The 14,969-nt window shown below is 37.3% G+C and overlaps 1 protein-coding gene across 7 annotated transcripts; it reads right to left on the bottom strand.

The window, feature by feature from the left end:
* Nucleotides 1-347: 347 nt before the first annotated feature.
* LOC117229691 (intermembrane lipid transfer protein VPS13A) lies at nucleotides 348-14,921 on the bottom strand. Of its 7 annotated transcripts, none has more exons than XM_076519043.1 (52): nucleotides 14,520-14,921; nucleotides 14,323-14,430; nucleotides 14,125-14,251; nucleotides 13,916-14,063; nucleotides 13,637-13,848; nucleotides 13,219-13,393; nucleotides 12,676-13,151; nucleotides 12,376-12,600; nucleotides 12,201-12,313; nucleotides 11,922-12,130; nucleotides 11,679-11,854; nucleotides 11,497-11,614; nucleotides 11,133-11,435; nucleotides 10,871-11,003; nucleotides 10,568-10,798; nucleotides 10,361-10,500; nucleotides 10,194-10,291; nucleotides 9,923-10,122; nucleotides 9,671-9,850; nucleotides 9,407-9,596; nucleotides 9,177-9,337; nucleotides 8,724-9,104; nucleotides 8,496-8,662; nucleotides 8,155-8,416; nucleotides 7,972-8,038; nucleotides 7,496-7,833; nucleotides 7,282-7,423; nucleotides 6,922-7,214; nucleotides 6,675-6,843; nucleotides 6,408-6,599; nucleotides 6,099-6,346; nucleotides 5,767-6,031; nucleotides 5,538-5,692; nucleotides 5,268-5,470; nucleotides 4,857-5,193; nucleotides 4,519-4,731; nucleotides 3,970-4,443; nucleotides 3,632-3,901; nucleotides 3,203-3,565; nucleotides 2,960-3,139; nucleotides 2,766-2,900; nucleotides 2,540-2,691; nucleotides 2,302-2,470; nucleotides 2,033-2,232; nucleotides 1,777-1,963; nucleotides 1,567-1,701; nucleotides 1,373-1,490; nucleotides 1,181-1,304; nucleotides 1,054-1,120; nucleotides 839-984; nucleotides 639-765; nucleotides 348-565 (listed from the first exon to the last, which is right to left on the bottom strand). In XM_076519043.1, exons 1-52 carry the CDS (start codon nucleotides 14,658-14,660, stop codon nucleotides 425-427), a joined length of 10,284 nt encoding a protein of 3,427 aa, XP_076375158.1. In that variant the 5' UTR covers nucleotides 14,661-14,921; the 3' UTR covers nucleotides 348-424. The 7 variants fall into 7 exon arrangements, with proteins under 7 accessions (XP_076375158.1, XP_076375160.1, XP_076375159.1 ...); XM_076519045.1 differs by having other exon boundaries at nucleotides 2,033-2,226; XM_076519044.1 differs by having other exon boundaries at nucleotides 6,105-6,346.
* Nucleotides 14,922-14,969: the final 48 nt, after the last annotated feature.

Here is a 14,969-nt window from a genome sequence, read left to right as displayed (position 1 = left end):
CCAAATGACTATATACATATATATATATAATAGATATATATATATATATGATATGCGGACACGTCTGACGCATTGAAATAGAACTTAATAGCGATTTAAACAAGGGGGAAAAAGAACTATTTACAAGAGTATATGATGTACTCTTTACATAATTGTGATGATGGTGATGATGATGATTATGATGATGATGATGATGATGATGATGATGATAATGATGGCGATGGCGGCGATAATGATGCGTAGAGGATATTTAAACTATACGAAAGTTGAGAATGAATTAAATTGTACTTGTAGGAAACAAAACAATGTTGCTTCTTAGTCATAGGTTTTCAATATAGAAGGAAGTGTTGCGTTCATTGGAGAATTTATTGTGCCTGATTAATTTAAATATACAATGATCTTTCTTTTATAGTTTGGGTTCCAGTTACACAACTTGGTTTGAACATATACCGTTCTCCATGTTCAAGATCATGGCTATATTTATTTTCTGGCACAGCCACTCCAGAATATCTGTCGCTTCGCTTTCCAAATACCAATCTCCCATGGGCGATAAGCTGTCTTCGTTCTAAAGGTAAGACCAACTCATCAGTTACAAGTATATAAGCAGTTAACATACTACTTTGATACATTATAAATACCTTGTTCACATGTAGGATTAGTTTATTATTGACTACAGTTGTAGGTGATAGCAGCTGATGTGTTTCCAATGTCCATTTTACATTCAAAGATCCCCATACGCATCCTTTCTCGATAAAGTATAGACGCCTAGTCAACATCAAAAATAAGTTGCAAGAAACACTTTCGATTGGATAAACAAATATGATTTTAATCTACTCACTGCAAAGAAACCAGTGCTATATGTTTCCCATCGTTAGACAAAGCAGCATGCGCCCAATACGTGTCTGCTTCCATACAAGGATTTTTATTTATTAAAGTCAAAATGTGCATTCCTTTCGCTTTGTGAACTGAGAATATCTCGATTCCCTGGAACGAAAGTATAATGATTTTCACATTTGTAAATTAATTTGATTAATTCAAATAACTATGATTTACCTTATATGGATTGACGTAACGTGGTAAGCGTATGCGAGATATAAACTTATGACCTATTTCTTGTGCCCTGAAAAATATGGCAGACTATAAACCTGCTCGATTGAATGTATTACTATTTATTCTATACCTTTTAATTATGTCCGCTATCACTTTCGAGTAAGCTTTCAGGGAGGAACTTTCAGTATGAAAAAATATTGATGTTTTCTTTCCTAAGGTTCTGAAGAAATACTTCAACTCTTCCTGGTGAACACCTAAACAAGTTGACACAAAAATGGTTACGTACTTGTTTACTTGAAAAAAATAAATGATTTATGCTTACTATTTATAAACGCAGTCACTAAGTTGGAAGTTTCTAATTCAATCTCTGTAGAAAATGAGGTACGAATCAAAGGATTCAAAGGAGGTACATCCTGGTTTTGAAAGCATGGCTCTTTTGTCTATAATCAAATGCTCTCATTAATCGACCCGATAATAATCGCAGAAACATTAGTATTATTATTATTGGTCTATTACCTTAACTGGTGCTACGTGAAGTTCAAAGTCAAAATTAAAGGCTGTCGTCTGTATAGAGTCTACCGTGGCATAGCCCAATTGACATGCTATCTCGTGGCTCAGTTTCTCTGCTATTTCGTCACCGCACAGAATCAACTGCAACACAGAATTCAAAAAATAGTTCAGATTATAATAAAATATCCCCATTAATATTCTGTTCCATTTGCTTACGGTATTAGCCTCGTAAAAGTTATCTCCTGGTGATTTAAAGTTGTAGCCATACTGATTTCCTAGAACGGTAGTTGAGCGAATCAACACCTGAAACTGTTGCATAGCTTGAGCCGCATATGACCGTGATAAATCAAACAAAAGTTCCGCATTATTAACGGTAATAAAGTTCTTTTGGTAACAAGGGAGTCTGAAATTTCAAGATTAATATTAGTATTAGTACACCAAAAGCATATAGAATGTGAACACTTCAACACACCTGAATTCAGCATGTTTTTCGGAGCTCCCATTCTCAGAGTATTCAAAAATAAATCTGACAATATTTTTATAATCTGCAATATCACTGATATTATAAATATTAGGTCTCTCTGTGTCAGCCAGCAATATTAAACGTACTAAGATCGGAGAAATATACAACTGTTCTATTATATTCCTCTTTTTAACAGACGAACTCTGCAACTGTCAGGTTCTTTGTTAACACATCAGTTGCTTAGAACTAATATTATATGAAAATTACTTCGGAGATACCTCGTTATTCCTGTTAGAAGGCAAAATGTGCACGCTCGAAACGTCTTTCCTCAGTTTTGCAGCAATAGAATATTTAGTCACCGGTTTCTTTGGGATTAAGTCGATTAAAGAGAGAAGGAAACCTTCTTGTAGATTCAAATCAAATTCCCGAATTATGATGCAAATACCTCTGTGAAACAAATTCGAAGGTTCTAGTAAACAATAACATACAAATATAAATCTAAAGTTGCACGCTTACTTGTAAACGTTATAATTTAGCTTCTTTTGCTTCAAACCAGTAAATTCAATACAGTGCTTCAATTTAGGGTTTCCAACGTGATTGAAAACACTCTTTTGCAAGTTCGAGTATAAAACTACTGGGAAGGTTGTATTACGGATTTGATTATCAATCTGTGAAGCAACACACACACAAACCTCAGTATCATTTTACATTCGAGCAATGCTAAATGAAAGTATAGTTGTACCTGTATTCTATGCACATGTCCTTGCAAGTAAGTCAACGTCATAGATTTCCTAATGTGCAACCAAATGGCTGGAGAGTAGGTTCTTCTCAGTTTTCCAAAGAACGGCTTAGTTATGTGCATTTTTACAAGATCAACCTGAAAATTCATTCATATATTCGTTCTTTGTCAAATGTTAGAAGACCAGGCGTACTTACGTCAATTAAATTGTCTAACTGAGCCTTTTTACAAGAATTTACATATTTGCTCTCTATCCATGCGCTCAACTCCAGCGATAAACTTTTCCATTTTCTGCCAAAGTAAAGCTCCCAGTGAGCCGCAGAGTCTGTCACGTTGGCGTACACCAACTCCCTCAGTATTTCGTTTGATTTTGTTACCTAAAATGTATTTGCATTCAATCAGCAATTAATTAGCAGGCCGAGTGACTATCGTCAACTTACAATGCTAACGCCAATGCCAGCAAAGGAAACGAATATCTCTTTTTTGCTTGGTTCAGGATCGATGATGTTCTTCGCTTTTAAAAACACTGCCTCCTGTTGAGTGAACAACAAGACCCTTTGATTGCTCTGCATATAGCTCACCCAATAAACAACAGTGGTTTGTTCTGTCTGGGAGCGTTTCAGTGTCGGTGACTTTAGATCCTCGTCGCAGACGTTGCTCTTCTCACTGCCGCTGAAACTTGCAGATTTGGTTTCCAACCACGTTGACTTGTTGTTGCCCTGTTTGTATGAATAAGTAGAGGAGGACACACTGTTGCATGTGTCAACGATCACAAGAGGAACAATCTCTTGGCCACATCCGTCCTAAAGGTAATACAATCCATATTTATTTGAAAAATAACACTCGCACAAGGGTACGCGTATACTTGCTTTTTCGAACTTGGCGTCGTATCCAGTCTTCTTATTGTTGTAGACATTCCATATGAGTTCTCTGGGCTTCGTAGGATCATCCCATGTGTACAAAAGGCTTTGGAACGGATTCACCAATGCCACTTGCCCCAAGTTGTGCTGGCTGATCTTCAGAAACAGATCGTCGCAGAAATTATCTATCCTCACTGGTATATCACCAGACACGCACTTTTGGAATGTGATGTTGTAAGGAGAATTCACTCCGCCATTGATCTCGACGGTGATAGCTGACTATAAATCCACGCGATATTTTCTCATTATACAGTCTCACAATCATTACAAGTATTTTCAGTACTTACTCCGTTGTCCATTCTCAAAACAGTCTTCCCTATATGAGTAATACCGAAGTGTTGAGACACTAATTGACTGTTTCTCCACTTTATCCTCATCCTCATCGAATCAGTCATTGGCCAAAATGGCATACTCTGTCCAGGCAGGAGGTCGTTCCATAAGTCTGCTTGATCATTCTCCTCCATAAATCTCAGAGTTCTTTTCGTTTTGTTACTGATGTAGAAATAGGGTAAGAACGTTATGATTTTCGTGAAGTTCGACAAACGCGAGCTCTCGATTTCCGTCAGGATTCTGTACTTCCTTCCGCGTTCTGTATCCTTGCACACGATCAAGGACATCGAAGTAATTCCTTCAAGACCAAATGGTAGGGACCACTCGGACTGATGAGCTTTCAGCCTGACCGTACCCTTCTTGTTATTCTTCTGGGAGAATATAATCAACTCTTCTTCAGGAACTTCGTTGATTATGTGGGAATGACACTCCTGAAACCGTTTCGTTAAGCCGTCAAGTTGATGCATTGTAATTTTACTTAAAAAAAAGAAAAAAAGAGTGTTTACCTGAATATACAGAGGCAATCCAGATTTATTTATTATCCAATATTGAGATTGAATAACAATGTGCCAACTTGTGATCTTACACAATTCTATATTCAACAGGAAAGGTTTGGTCAAGTCTGATTCACTGTCCGCTGTCATTAGAATGAATTTTCTTTCCAAGTTAGTATTCAATTTTGCTGAGCCGGTCCAATATCCGCCCAAATAATTCTGAATCTGCAAATCGACGTTATCTAATAATCTATTGTAAAACCGTGAACTATATTTGTCTCCAATTTTTCAAAAAATCATTGCCAATAGGTAAAACAACGATGCCAGCTTGATGCATTAATGCCACGCACCTTGAATATAAATTGTATGTCATTGTTGCAGTTTAAGGAGTGCATATTGATTTTCTCCCCGGGTTCAATTTTCACTTCATAGTTGATAGAGGGTATATTCACGTCTACAACGAATGGTAACTGATTGTTGAAAATAAGTGGAGAGTGGATGCTTATCAAGTAACTCGGTACTTGGCAGCTTGGTCTTGTGGTTAATGGAACTTCGTTACAAGAGACCTTGACACAAAACACAGAATGATTCTCATCCTCCTTCATGTTACAATAAATGTCTCTGGCTATGTTCATCGACGCGCTCAGTTCTTTCCAGTAGATTCCTTCCTCGCTGACATGGTATTTCCTGCGACAGATATCTATTATTCCACACACCCTTGGCATTTGTTATTTATTATATGCATTTGGACTTCCACTTACTCTAAATAAGCGGGTAGTATATATATAGGAAAATGATAAGCTATATACAAAGGAATATTGTAAGTAGAATCTGGCTCAATGATTGTCATTCTAATATTGTCGTCGAATGGGTTTGTTGGCACGCCTATAGAAGTCAGTCCCAGTTTGTCCAACAATGATTTTTTATAATAAAGACCCAATGCATAAGAAGTTTCATTTCTGATCTGCAATTAGAATATGAAACGTGCGTGAGACACTACCACTATGGATAACAGTAGTTTGATCATTTACCTGTAACGGTGATCGTACGGTAATTGTACGATGCAAATAATTATCTATGGTAGCGTCAATGACCAAATGATAACGGACTTCGTGCCTGATCGGTCGCAATGGAACCAAATTGCAACCTTGTCGCATAGGACAGTAGACAAGTACGTTTTCGAATCCTGAATGCAACAAAGAATCTGTGAAAGTCACGGCGCTTTCCTGCAGGTGCGGTCCTATGAAGAACAATTGATACCTTGAACAATAACACGCAATACTTCTCCTGTGATTGTCTTGTATATTCTAATGGAAGAATCGTCTTGAAATATTTCCTTAATCGGCATCGTGTGATTTTGCAAATTCGGATTAGGATCTGCGAACTCCATGTCATTCTCTGCCCATTGCGGACTGCCATGGGTAGACTGAATCTCTGGTTCCGGGCTACTTGGAATACTCACTGGTGAATCTACATTATGGTAGCCTTGGCTCGCTAGAACGCGCGTAACGGTTTTGTTATCTTCCTGCAACAAGAGGAAACAGAGTTCGAATTAAATTCAAAAAGATGTTCAATGTATCTCTAGTGTGTACCCTGACATTTTCCGAAGCAAGCAATTCTATTCGACTTTCGTAACCGATGGCGTTCTGCAGATTGAGTTTTTTGATACTGGTAGGTACTATTGGTATTCCACTATTGGCTTGGTGGAACGCATTCATGATAACGTCGATGACAGCAATCAAGTTCGGGGTGACTATGAAATTCAATTTCTCTTCCGCGGAGATGGTGATGTAGACAGCCATGTCGTTGGACTTTATCGATTCGCGACCGATCGGACCAACTGTAATTGAACATAATTATATAAATAATTGTATTAATTCTATCGAATGCTATTTCCTCACAGGAATCCACGTTGCATTCCGGTGTCAATTCCAGTCCTTCATCCTCGTTTGTGCTGGAGTTATCGCTATCACTATCCTCGTCGCCGCTGCTATTACTATTAAATAAATAATTGGACGTCCTCGTCAACTTCTTCTGACTCTCGTCATCATCTGTATCAGAATCTTCTTCATACGGTGCATACAATTCAGTCTCTGAAATATTTGTAGTCACATTTAAATTCTGTACTTCGTTTCGACAGAAAGAAAATCGAGTTTAAAGTGTGTCACCATTTGGCTTCGGCACAGCCAAGTGATCCGGAGATATGAAAACCATATCCGTAAAGTCTTGATCAATGCTCTTTAATCCCCTCTTTTTAGTCTTCAACGCGTCTTGTTTTATTTGCTGGTACGGATCGGTCCAATTAGAATTTACCATGAAAGCTTCGCCGTGACGCATCTGTGAGAAACATAATAAAATCCAATGTAAAGACTGACGGTAAAAGACAATCATTTTTTTTAATTGAACGACGAATACCTTTATTACTAATTCCCATGGTCTGTAATTAATATCGTCATCAGAACACAAATCGATCAATGGCTCCCAGCTTTTGTAATCAGCGTTATAACAGAATGCGTGAAACTTCATGCTGGACTCAAAAGAGAAATTATTAAACCAATCGTTGATGGAGGCAGTTACTATGTTCTCCATCTTGATAACCGGCAATCTCTCCGTCGAGTACTCAATCTCCAGCAACAAAGAAATGACCAGAGGCTTGAGGTGCAATGTCACTACTTTATCGCTGCATTCGCATAGCAGATTCAAATCATCTGTAATGTACAATTCAAAGAACACGTTTTTAGCCTGAATAGAATCTAATCAACATTTGATTCTCACCATTGATGGTTTTCTTGTAAGGTACATTTGATATTTTTTTCGGTGTCCACAAGTTAAAGTGTGCATTGAAATCCGGATTGAATGACTTCTCTTCCGCTTTTATGTGCATGCTTTCCAGGAAACTCGTTGCTTCGTTCAGTATCTGAAAAAGATATACACATGTATTATTTTTGATTGGATGATTCTTGAACATGGAAACTTTGTTGTTGCTCACGTCAATGAACGTGTGGATGATTTCTGCAGACAAGTGGATGTCGATGGCGTTAACAGTGACTGTATAATCGGCATTGAACTCTGGCGCTTCTTCCTTCCTGCAAATCTCGATGTCGCAAGGGCATAGTAACCAGTATGGAGTCTGTTTCGCATAGTTTCCTTGCCTTTTAGATTTTGCCCGAACATCGGTGAAGGTGCAAACAATTGACGACGAACAGCTGTGCCTGCTGCTCTCGATTGTCACCTCTGCTTGCAGTAGAATCACATGCGAGTTGCTAGATTTCAGGTCTCCGAAAAGCAAGATCTCTGGCTTGTGTATTCTCACAGATACAGAAGCATCTAGACATTTGAAATAGCAGTCAGTATTACAATTCGGTATGACATATTAATACGTTGTTACACGTACAGAGAAAGAGAGAAGAAATAGTTAAACAGAAAACGACAATCGAAGCAACATGACGTTACAAACGTAGGTACCTGGCTCTTCCTTAAAGTATTGTGCGTATTTTAATTTATCTCTGTCTATGCTGATAATGTCCCTGTTCTTGATTTAAAAGAAACACGCATTGAACAATAATTTCATTGTCGCTTAATGGAGACTTTGAAAGCTCCAAACAGTTGTGCATCCAATCGAACAGAATCGATGTAACTTCTACTTACTGTTTTCTGATTGTTGCTCTCGTATCCGTGATTAATGATTCCTTCCTCGATCTGGTCGGCCGGTATCGAGTCCATGATGTATCGTGTCAAATGCATTACAAACGGCACAGACAAATTCATTCTGACCTCCTGAATCAGCGCGTCAAGACACCTTTCTCCGGTAGGGGTACGAGTGTACGCAATGTCAACGATAGGTGACATTGACACAGAAATACAGGACTCTGGATGCGCTCCGATTAATTTTGCAGGCGATTGGATTATCCTTCGGTTAAAAAAGAACGATGACATTGATACAATTTATTCTCCGTCGCAAGGGCAGAGGGTAGAACGCTTTTACAAACTTTCTTATAGCTTGAGAATCCTTCCTGGTGTCTTGCAAAATGCAACTTTGAAGAGACATCTTCATCTTCAAACTCTTGTCGTTGTAGACTGCATAAGTGTTGATTAGCTCTCCAAAAGTTAGTCTGCATAGACCATGATTCAAGTCACGAACAGGTGAACTTAATACCTACAAATATATTAAGAACTTAGTTTGATAGTAAAGAATATAACGTAACTAAAAGTTATACCTCTTCCGAGTCCAAGAACAAATTTAATTGTAATCCTTCAAGAGTTAGCTTCGCATTCACTTCACACACAGTGTTCTCGTTGTGGGTGAGAAAGTCTTCCAGTTTCTTCACCATCATGTCCTGATTAGATTTCGTCAATTCTTCTTCTACGTCCAAGTGTGTTTCGTTTTCATGCATATCCTCGAATAGTATAGTCTTCGAGATGTTGTCTTTCCACACCAGAATGCTAGACTTTAAATCTCTTTGGCTCAGATTGATGTGCACGAAATCCATAGTACCTTGCACATTAAACAACCCATACGTTTGGAACTCCATCGCACTGCGATACTCAGTTTTCCTTTTAATGTCGAAATGAATGTGTATGGGTTCTACTATCGGTTCCTGCGAATCAAAATTTCTCTAATTTTCTGTAAGAAGCACATTCGCGATAGATGAATCGACAATAAATTTTACCTGAATTTCCAAATCCCTACTTAGCGTCATGATCGCTCTGGATACAGTCAGATTCTTCAATTTCACCAGGATATTATCGATTATCAAATGATTTCCATCGATTCTAGAATTCTCAGTCGATTGATCGACCTTCTTGAAAAAATTTTCCATCGATAAAACACCTAAAAGAAATAAAGATCTTAATAATTGCATTCAATTAATAATCTTGGCTACTACTTGGTCAGCACAACCTGTATTTAATACCAAAAGACTAGGAACATCTTTCCTTTGCGGTAGGAGAAATATAGGGCCTTGAATATCGATAAAAATGTGCAATTTCGTAGCGCTCTTCTTAAAATCTTTGATACCATCACGGATTTTATCGGTCAAATAATTTTTAAATTGCATACAGTACGTTGAAAGGAACGGCGCTAAAAAGTGCTGTGGAATGAATTGGATTTGTAATTTTTTACACTTTCAGGACTTTTAGAAGAATGCAGGACGAGAATCTGTACCTTTAAATCGTGCAATATTTTAGAAACTAGTACACAGTTAATTCTTCCAATGGAGAGCTTGAAAGTTCCATCCGACATCACGTCATCCTTCTTGGTGTCGATGTCGGAATACGTGTACAGTCTTGGCATGTGTCTTACATATTTCAAGTCGAGTACTTTGTCCTCATCGGTGGTCAAGAGCTTAAAATTTAAAAAAAATTAGCTTTAATACATAAAAGCAAGCTTTTCAGAATAGAGTATAGTAAATCATACTTTTGAATACAGGGTATCGTCGTGTAAGTCTTCGACGAATAAGTGCCTCAAATGAGCGCGTAAAACCATCCTCTCATTGGCATTATAAATGCAGTCGTTCTCCAATCCAAGGACTTGTATCTCTAACAGGTCCATGTCTTTGTCGCAAAATCGAAGAACGAGCGCGCTGAGTCTCGCAGAATAATTCAACTTGATGGCACCTGAGGAATTTTAATGAAAATTTAACTTTATATAAAGGTCCGCAGTTTAGTTATTACTCTCTATGCCCTACCTGGAGGAATGGGTGGATCATTATCCTTTATTTTCCACTGTGCTATAGTGCGGAATACTTTCTCTGCGAAACTGATTAGATTGTTCTTCTCGAGTGTACTGAAAATATTGATATACTTGTTAATGAAAGTAGTCTCCTTTAAAATTGCAAGCGTATCAAGTACTCACTTGATTAAACCGAACCAATATTCTCGCAATTTCATTAGCGCCGGTCTGTGAAGATTTATGTGAATACTAAGAATGTTTATGATGAGCGATCTTTCGATGCTTCTGAAATGCGACTTAAAGTCGGGACAGTTCGATTTCACCTGAAGAATTAAAAGCTCTTAGAAGGATGAATAAGCGATTTATAATTGAAAGTATTCTCTGATATACCTTACGGTACGATACAACAAGAACTTCATGGGGCTCTTCGGTTGATATTAACTCCAAGTAGGATCCTGTTACACCCGCATTAGTTTTATCCACCAAAAGTATAGATCCTACTCCGAACTGAATTGCTGGACCATACACCATAAGGGCAGTCTCAAGGTACAATCCATGCAGCCTCAAATTTAAATAAGGCTCTTCTCTTCCATGATTGAGGCTTACCAAGTGAAACGATAGCTAAGAATTTAGAAATATTATTAGAAAACTATCCATGATAATTAAATACAGCAAATTTTCATGTGCGAATACCTCTCCAATGGCAAATCTTAGTAACAAGTTGATATGATTACACGGGGACACGTTATCATCGAATCCAGATAAATTGATAGTTTTAGACAATAATTCCAAATCTTCTTCGCTAATCTCCGAAGATACAACACTCCTGCCGACATAAAACACTTTCATCAACCATTTGCTTACAATTATCTTAAGAAAGAAGAAGTCAATGAAGTATTAATAAATCTATATATATATACACGTTTAAAGTTAGTATTAAGTCTTACTTCGTTACCTATCGAGTTTCTGTTTCTGCACGTTACTGGCCAACAGTTCTTTGGTAACATGATTAAACTTGTTCTGTAATGTTCCAATAGATAGCATGCATACGCTGCGCTGAACATTTTTCAACTTTTTTAACGTCACAACAGTATCATCGGAACTCTTCTTTGAACTGTATTGTTTCCAATTGAAGTCACAGTTTTTAAAATTTTGCTGGTAGGTCAACAACAATAAATTCAAAAAGTGAACGATCATCTGTATCTTGTTCTCAGACAGATTGAATTTGATGCTTGAAATCGAAACGTTCACCTTGGTCCTGTGAAATTAAAAATTTCAACAAGCTTCATTGCAATTTGATGTGAACTATGAAAACACACCTGGGTAATTGATGGTACTCTGGTTTTATACTGTACGAGATAGTTGTGTTCGCTTGTACCTTCTGTACAAAGTGACACTCGGAGTCTTTTCTTTTCCTGGCTGTTCTCCAGTCGTCTCCTGCAACGTATGTCAAAGATATTAAAGACTATGACCGAAATTCACAAGGGAAAGTGAAACATACCTGAATGACAGAACAAGATTTGTGCTCCAGAGAATACTAAGTGTATCCTATCGTAGAGCAATTCTTCTAGTTCCATAAGCGTGGCATCTTCGAGCTGCAAGTTGGTCGCTTGAAGTTCGTTGGACACACTCACGTTACCGAAATCCAGAACGAGAATGTGTCCGCCTCTAAAATCCCTTCGTGTTACGTACAGATTCAATCACAATTATGTTACATTTAGGAAATGTTTCGTATCGTACGCACTTCTGTATCGATCCGTGTTCAGGAAACACGATGTACGGCCCTTTAATGTCAATTTTGAAACTGATCCGTAGGGTCTGAGAAATGATATTGTCCGTCAAAGCCAAAAGATTCCCTTTCATGTACTCGTAAAGCTTGTACATCCACAGAATCGTGGTACGAATATTTGTGTCGTTCAGTTTAAAGAACTGTATAATCTCCATCGCGGCATGCTGAAATGAAATTATAATAAAAATATATGTTCCTATATGATCCATATGGTAAAAATCATATTGCAATTACATGGTAATATGTAATTTCAACAGGTTCAAGTTTTAAAGAAACTTCGAAAGTTGGGTCCACATTATCTCCATTCTTCTCGAAGTCTATTGCCAGAAAGTTGGTCGACACGTTGTCTAAACAGAAAAATCATAAAGATCACAAATCAAGTACTTGTACAAAGAATATGTTAAAATACCTGTAAGAATGTTGTCTACAGTGATTAGAGGTACCAGGTCACCTTCTGGAGAAACACCTTCCACTACAAAGCTCTCAGCCCGAGCAGACACCTTAAAAGCAGACATGATCGGTTGTATCTCGATGCTCGTCAGAAATTGCGTCATAGTTATAACAAGAATTTCTCTGTCGCTGTTGTTGAGAAAACTCAAACAAGCATTTGCCAAAGTGAAATTAAATTTATAATCTGCAATAAAAAAATTATACGTATTATTCGTAGTATATATACTGTATTACTTTGTATAAATGTTCCTAATTGTACCATTAGGTTGCGGTGGCTTTTCTAACTTCAACTTTTTTTCTAATCCGTTATTGACATTATTCTGAGATAACATTTTGGTTTCATGCATTTCGATGTTCTCGGCATTCGGAGCTTGCTCTTCTGTGGATGAAGACGAATTCTTTTGTACCGAATGAACGTTACTCAAATCCTGAGACTTCTCTTCCATAGTTTTATTTTGCAATTCTTGTCTGGCGTGTTCTCTGGCGATTACTATATTCAATATCGTCAAACAATCTTCGTACTTCTGTAAATCTAACTTTAGTTCTGTATCATTTGGTCGAAGTAAACTCTGGAGACAGGTTTCTTTATACTTCCTGTAGTTTTTCCTGTGTTCAACAATTCTCGGCCAAGTATAGGGTCTCACATTGTACTCTAGAATCGAATTGTAGGCATACTTCCACCAAGCCAATGAATTCATCAACACAGTTTCATTAGGACGATACTTGATGTAAGGTCTACAACGTTATTAAAATAAATACAAATACGTTCTCTTCGAAGAAACGTAGAGTTTAGATTGCTTACTTATTGATAATTGCACGTTCCAGCGAATCATAAAGATGACAGAAAGTAATATATTGCTGTTCTGTAACTTGCATCGCAACATCATGTAAAACTATATCAACTAACATACGACATGGTTGAGCCTCGTTTCCTTTGTGTATAATTACCTTTATTTTTGCCGTGAAAGGTTTTAGAACTAGAATACCATTCAAATAATGTCAATTCCACTGAATAAGTAACTATTTTGTAACAAAATGTACCTTGCAAGGACATATACTGTTTTCTCCAACTATAAATTGTATAAAATACTTCTAGGTATATAGCTTAATGCTATAAAATTCAATTGCTCAAAATATATAAAAAAAAGTTTTTTTTAATTTTGTTTCGGGACATCTTAGCATGCCATTGCAGAGTTTTAAATTACAGCTTACAAACGTACGGAATTGAAATTCCTTGCTTCCAACACCAAAAGTTTGCAGAGACCTATGCATTGTGTCTTTCCAATCTAGGAAAGTAGATATGTCCCAATCACACCTGTTGCTCATGAGAGAAGATTCAGTGTCATGATCCATATACATGCTGAGAGATTCTGCTCTTACTAATTGATAAACTGTGTTCACATTATTTCCACAAACACCAGGTTTCCATTTGCTAGAATTTATTTTCAATTAGCAACACATATTTCATGAATCATGAAATAAATTAAGAAAACAATTACCTGTTTGTAGTCATCACAGATATACTCTGTATACAGATACCACATGCACACAGAGAATCATTTAACTTTTCTTCATATCTAATATGTACATTATTGATAGTAATTTGAAAGTTCTTTGTCACTGACGTGAATATGTTATCAAAGAATTCTAAAAATTATTCTATATGTTAGCAACTGCCTCAAAGATCAAATTTAACTTTATAAGCTACCTGCTTTATGAACTTCATCCTCCCTTAAATCTTCCAATATCTTTTTCTTTTCAGCCCTTATTAATTTCTTTTGTACTTCTGCATCATAAGTACCATAAGCAGCAGGTACAGCTACTATGTACACATCCTTAAATGTTCAAATAAAATTGTTAAGCATACAGCTAGCAATTGATGGCAAAAGAAAAATAAGTTTTCTACCTCGATACTGAGGATAATGGGTTGGGAAAATAATCCAGACCATGGAATCTTTAAAACGATCTTTCCTATGAGCCCTACTTCTACCCTAATGGGAAGACCAAGCTGGTACTGCAAATAATCATTCGCACGAATATCATTGTGATTTTTCAATGAAAATTGTGGCAGACATCTCGGACAAGACACCGCCAAAATCTTACCAGAGCTTCGGGTTTCAACTTAAGATCGGTTAAACATGTATCACCGGAAAAAATCCCGACATTAAACTGCTCAGTGTCCAAATCTTCAACGTACTTGCCCAGGAGCCGGTTCAGGAACGCTGCTATAGCACCCTCGAACATTTTTCTGCATTTAAGTGAATCTACCACGGTTGTTTACCTGTCACGTTCAGTGTGACACTGTTTTCTAACACGGGTTCCTTTCATAACCTTAAGAAATTCGTAAAATAAATTCCGTCATGCGCGACTCTACGACAAGGATTTTATTGATCCCACCGACTCTCTCCTCGGAATTTCATCTGCCGACGCTTTCAACGTAGACCCGGTTTCCGACTATCATGGACGACTTCTGTCCACTATCCGTTTGTTGTTATATTATTCAATTTCACCGAATTAAAATAAAACACATTATATCTACGTTGCAGCAATTTG

This window comes from Megalopta genalis, chromosome 2 (genome assembly GCF_051020955.1).
Source record: "Megalopta genalis isolate 19385.01 chromosome 2, iyMegGena1_principal, whole genome shotgun sequence".
NCBI classification, from domain to species: domain Eukaryota; kingdom Metazoa; phylum Arthropoda; class Insecta; order Hymenoptera; family Halictidae; genus Megalopta; species Megalopta genalis.
Note: the sequence above shows the minus strand (reverse complement) of the source record. Positions and strands in the feature narration are given on the sequence as shown.

Coding starts and splice junctions, on each gene's coding strand:
- LOC117229691 (XM_076519043.1), bottom strand. CDS start 14,660: ATGTTCGAGGGTGCTATAGCAGCGTTCCTGAACCGGCTCCTGGGCAAG. Junction 8,417..8,495: donor GATTCTCAAGCTATAAGAAA/GTTTGTAAAAGC, acceptor TTTTAACCGAAG/GATAATCCAATCGCCTGCAA. Junction 5,471..5,537: donor CCGTACGATCACCGTTACAG/GTAAATGATCAA, acceptor TTCTAATTGCAG/ATCAGAAATGAAACTTCTTA.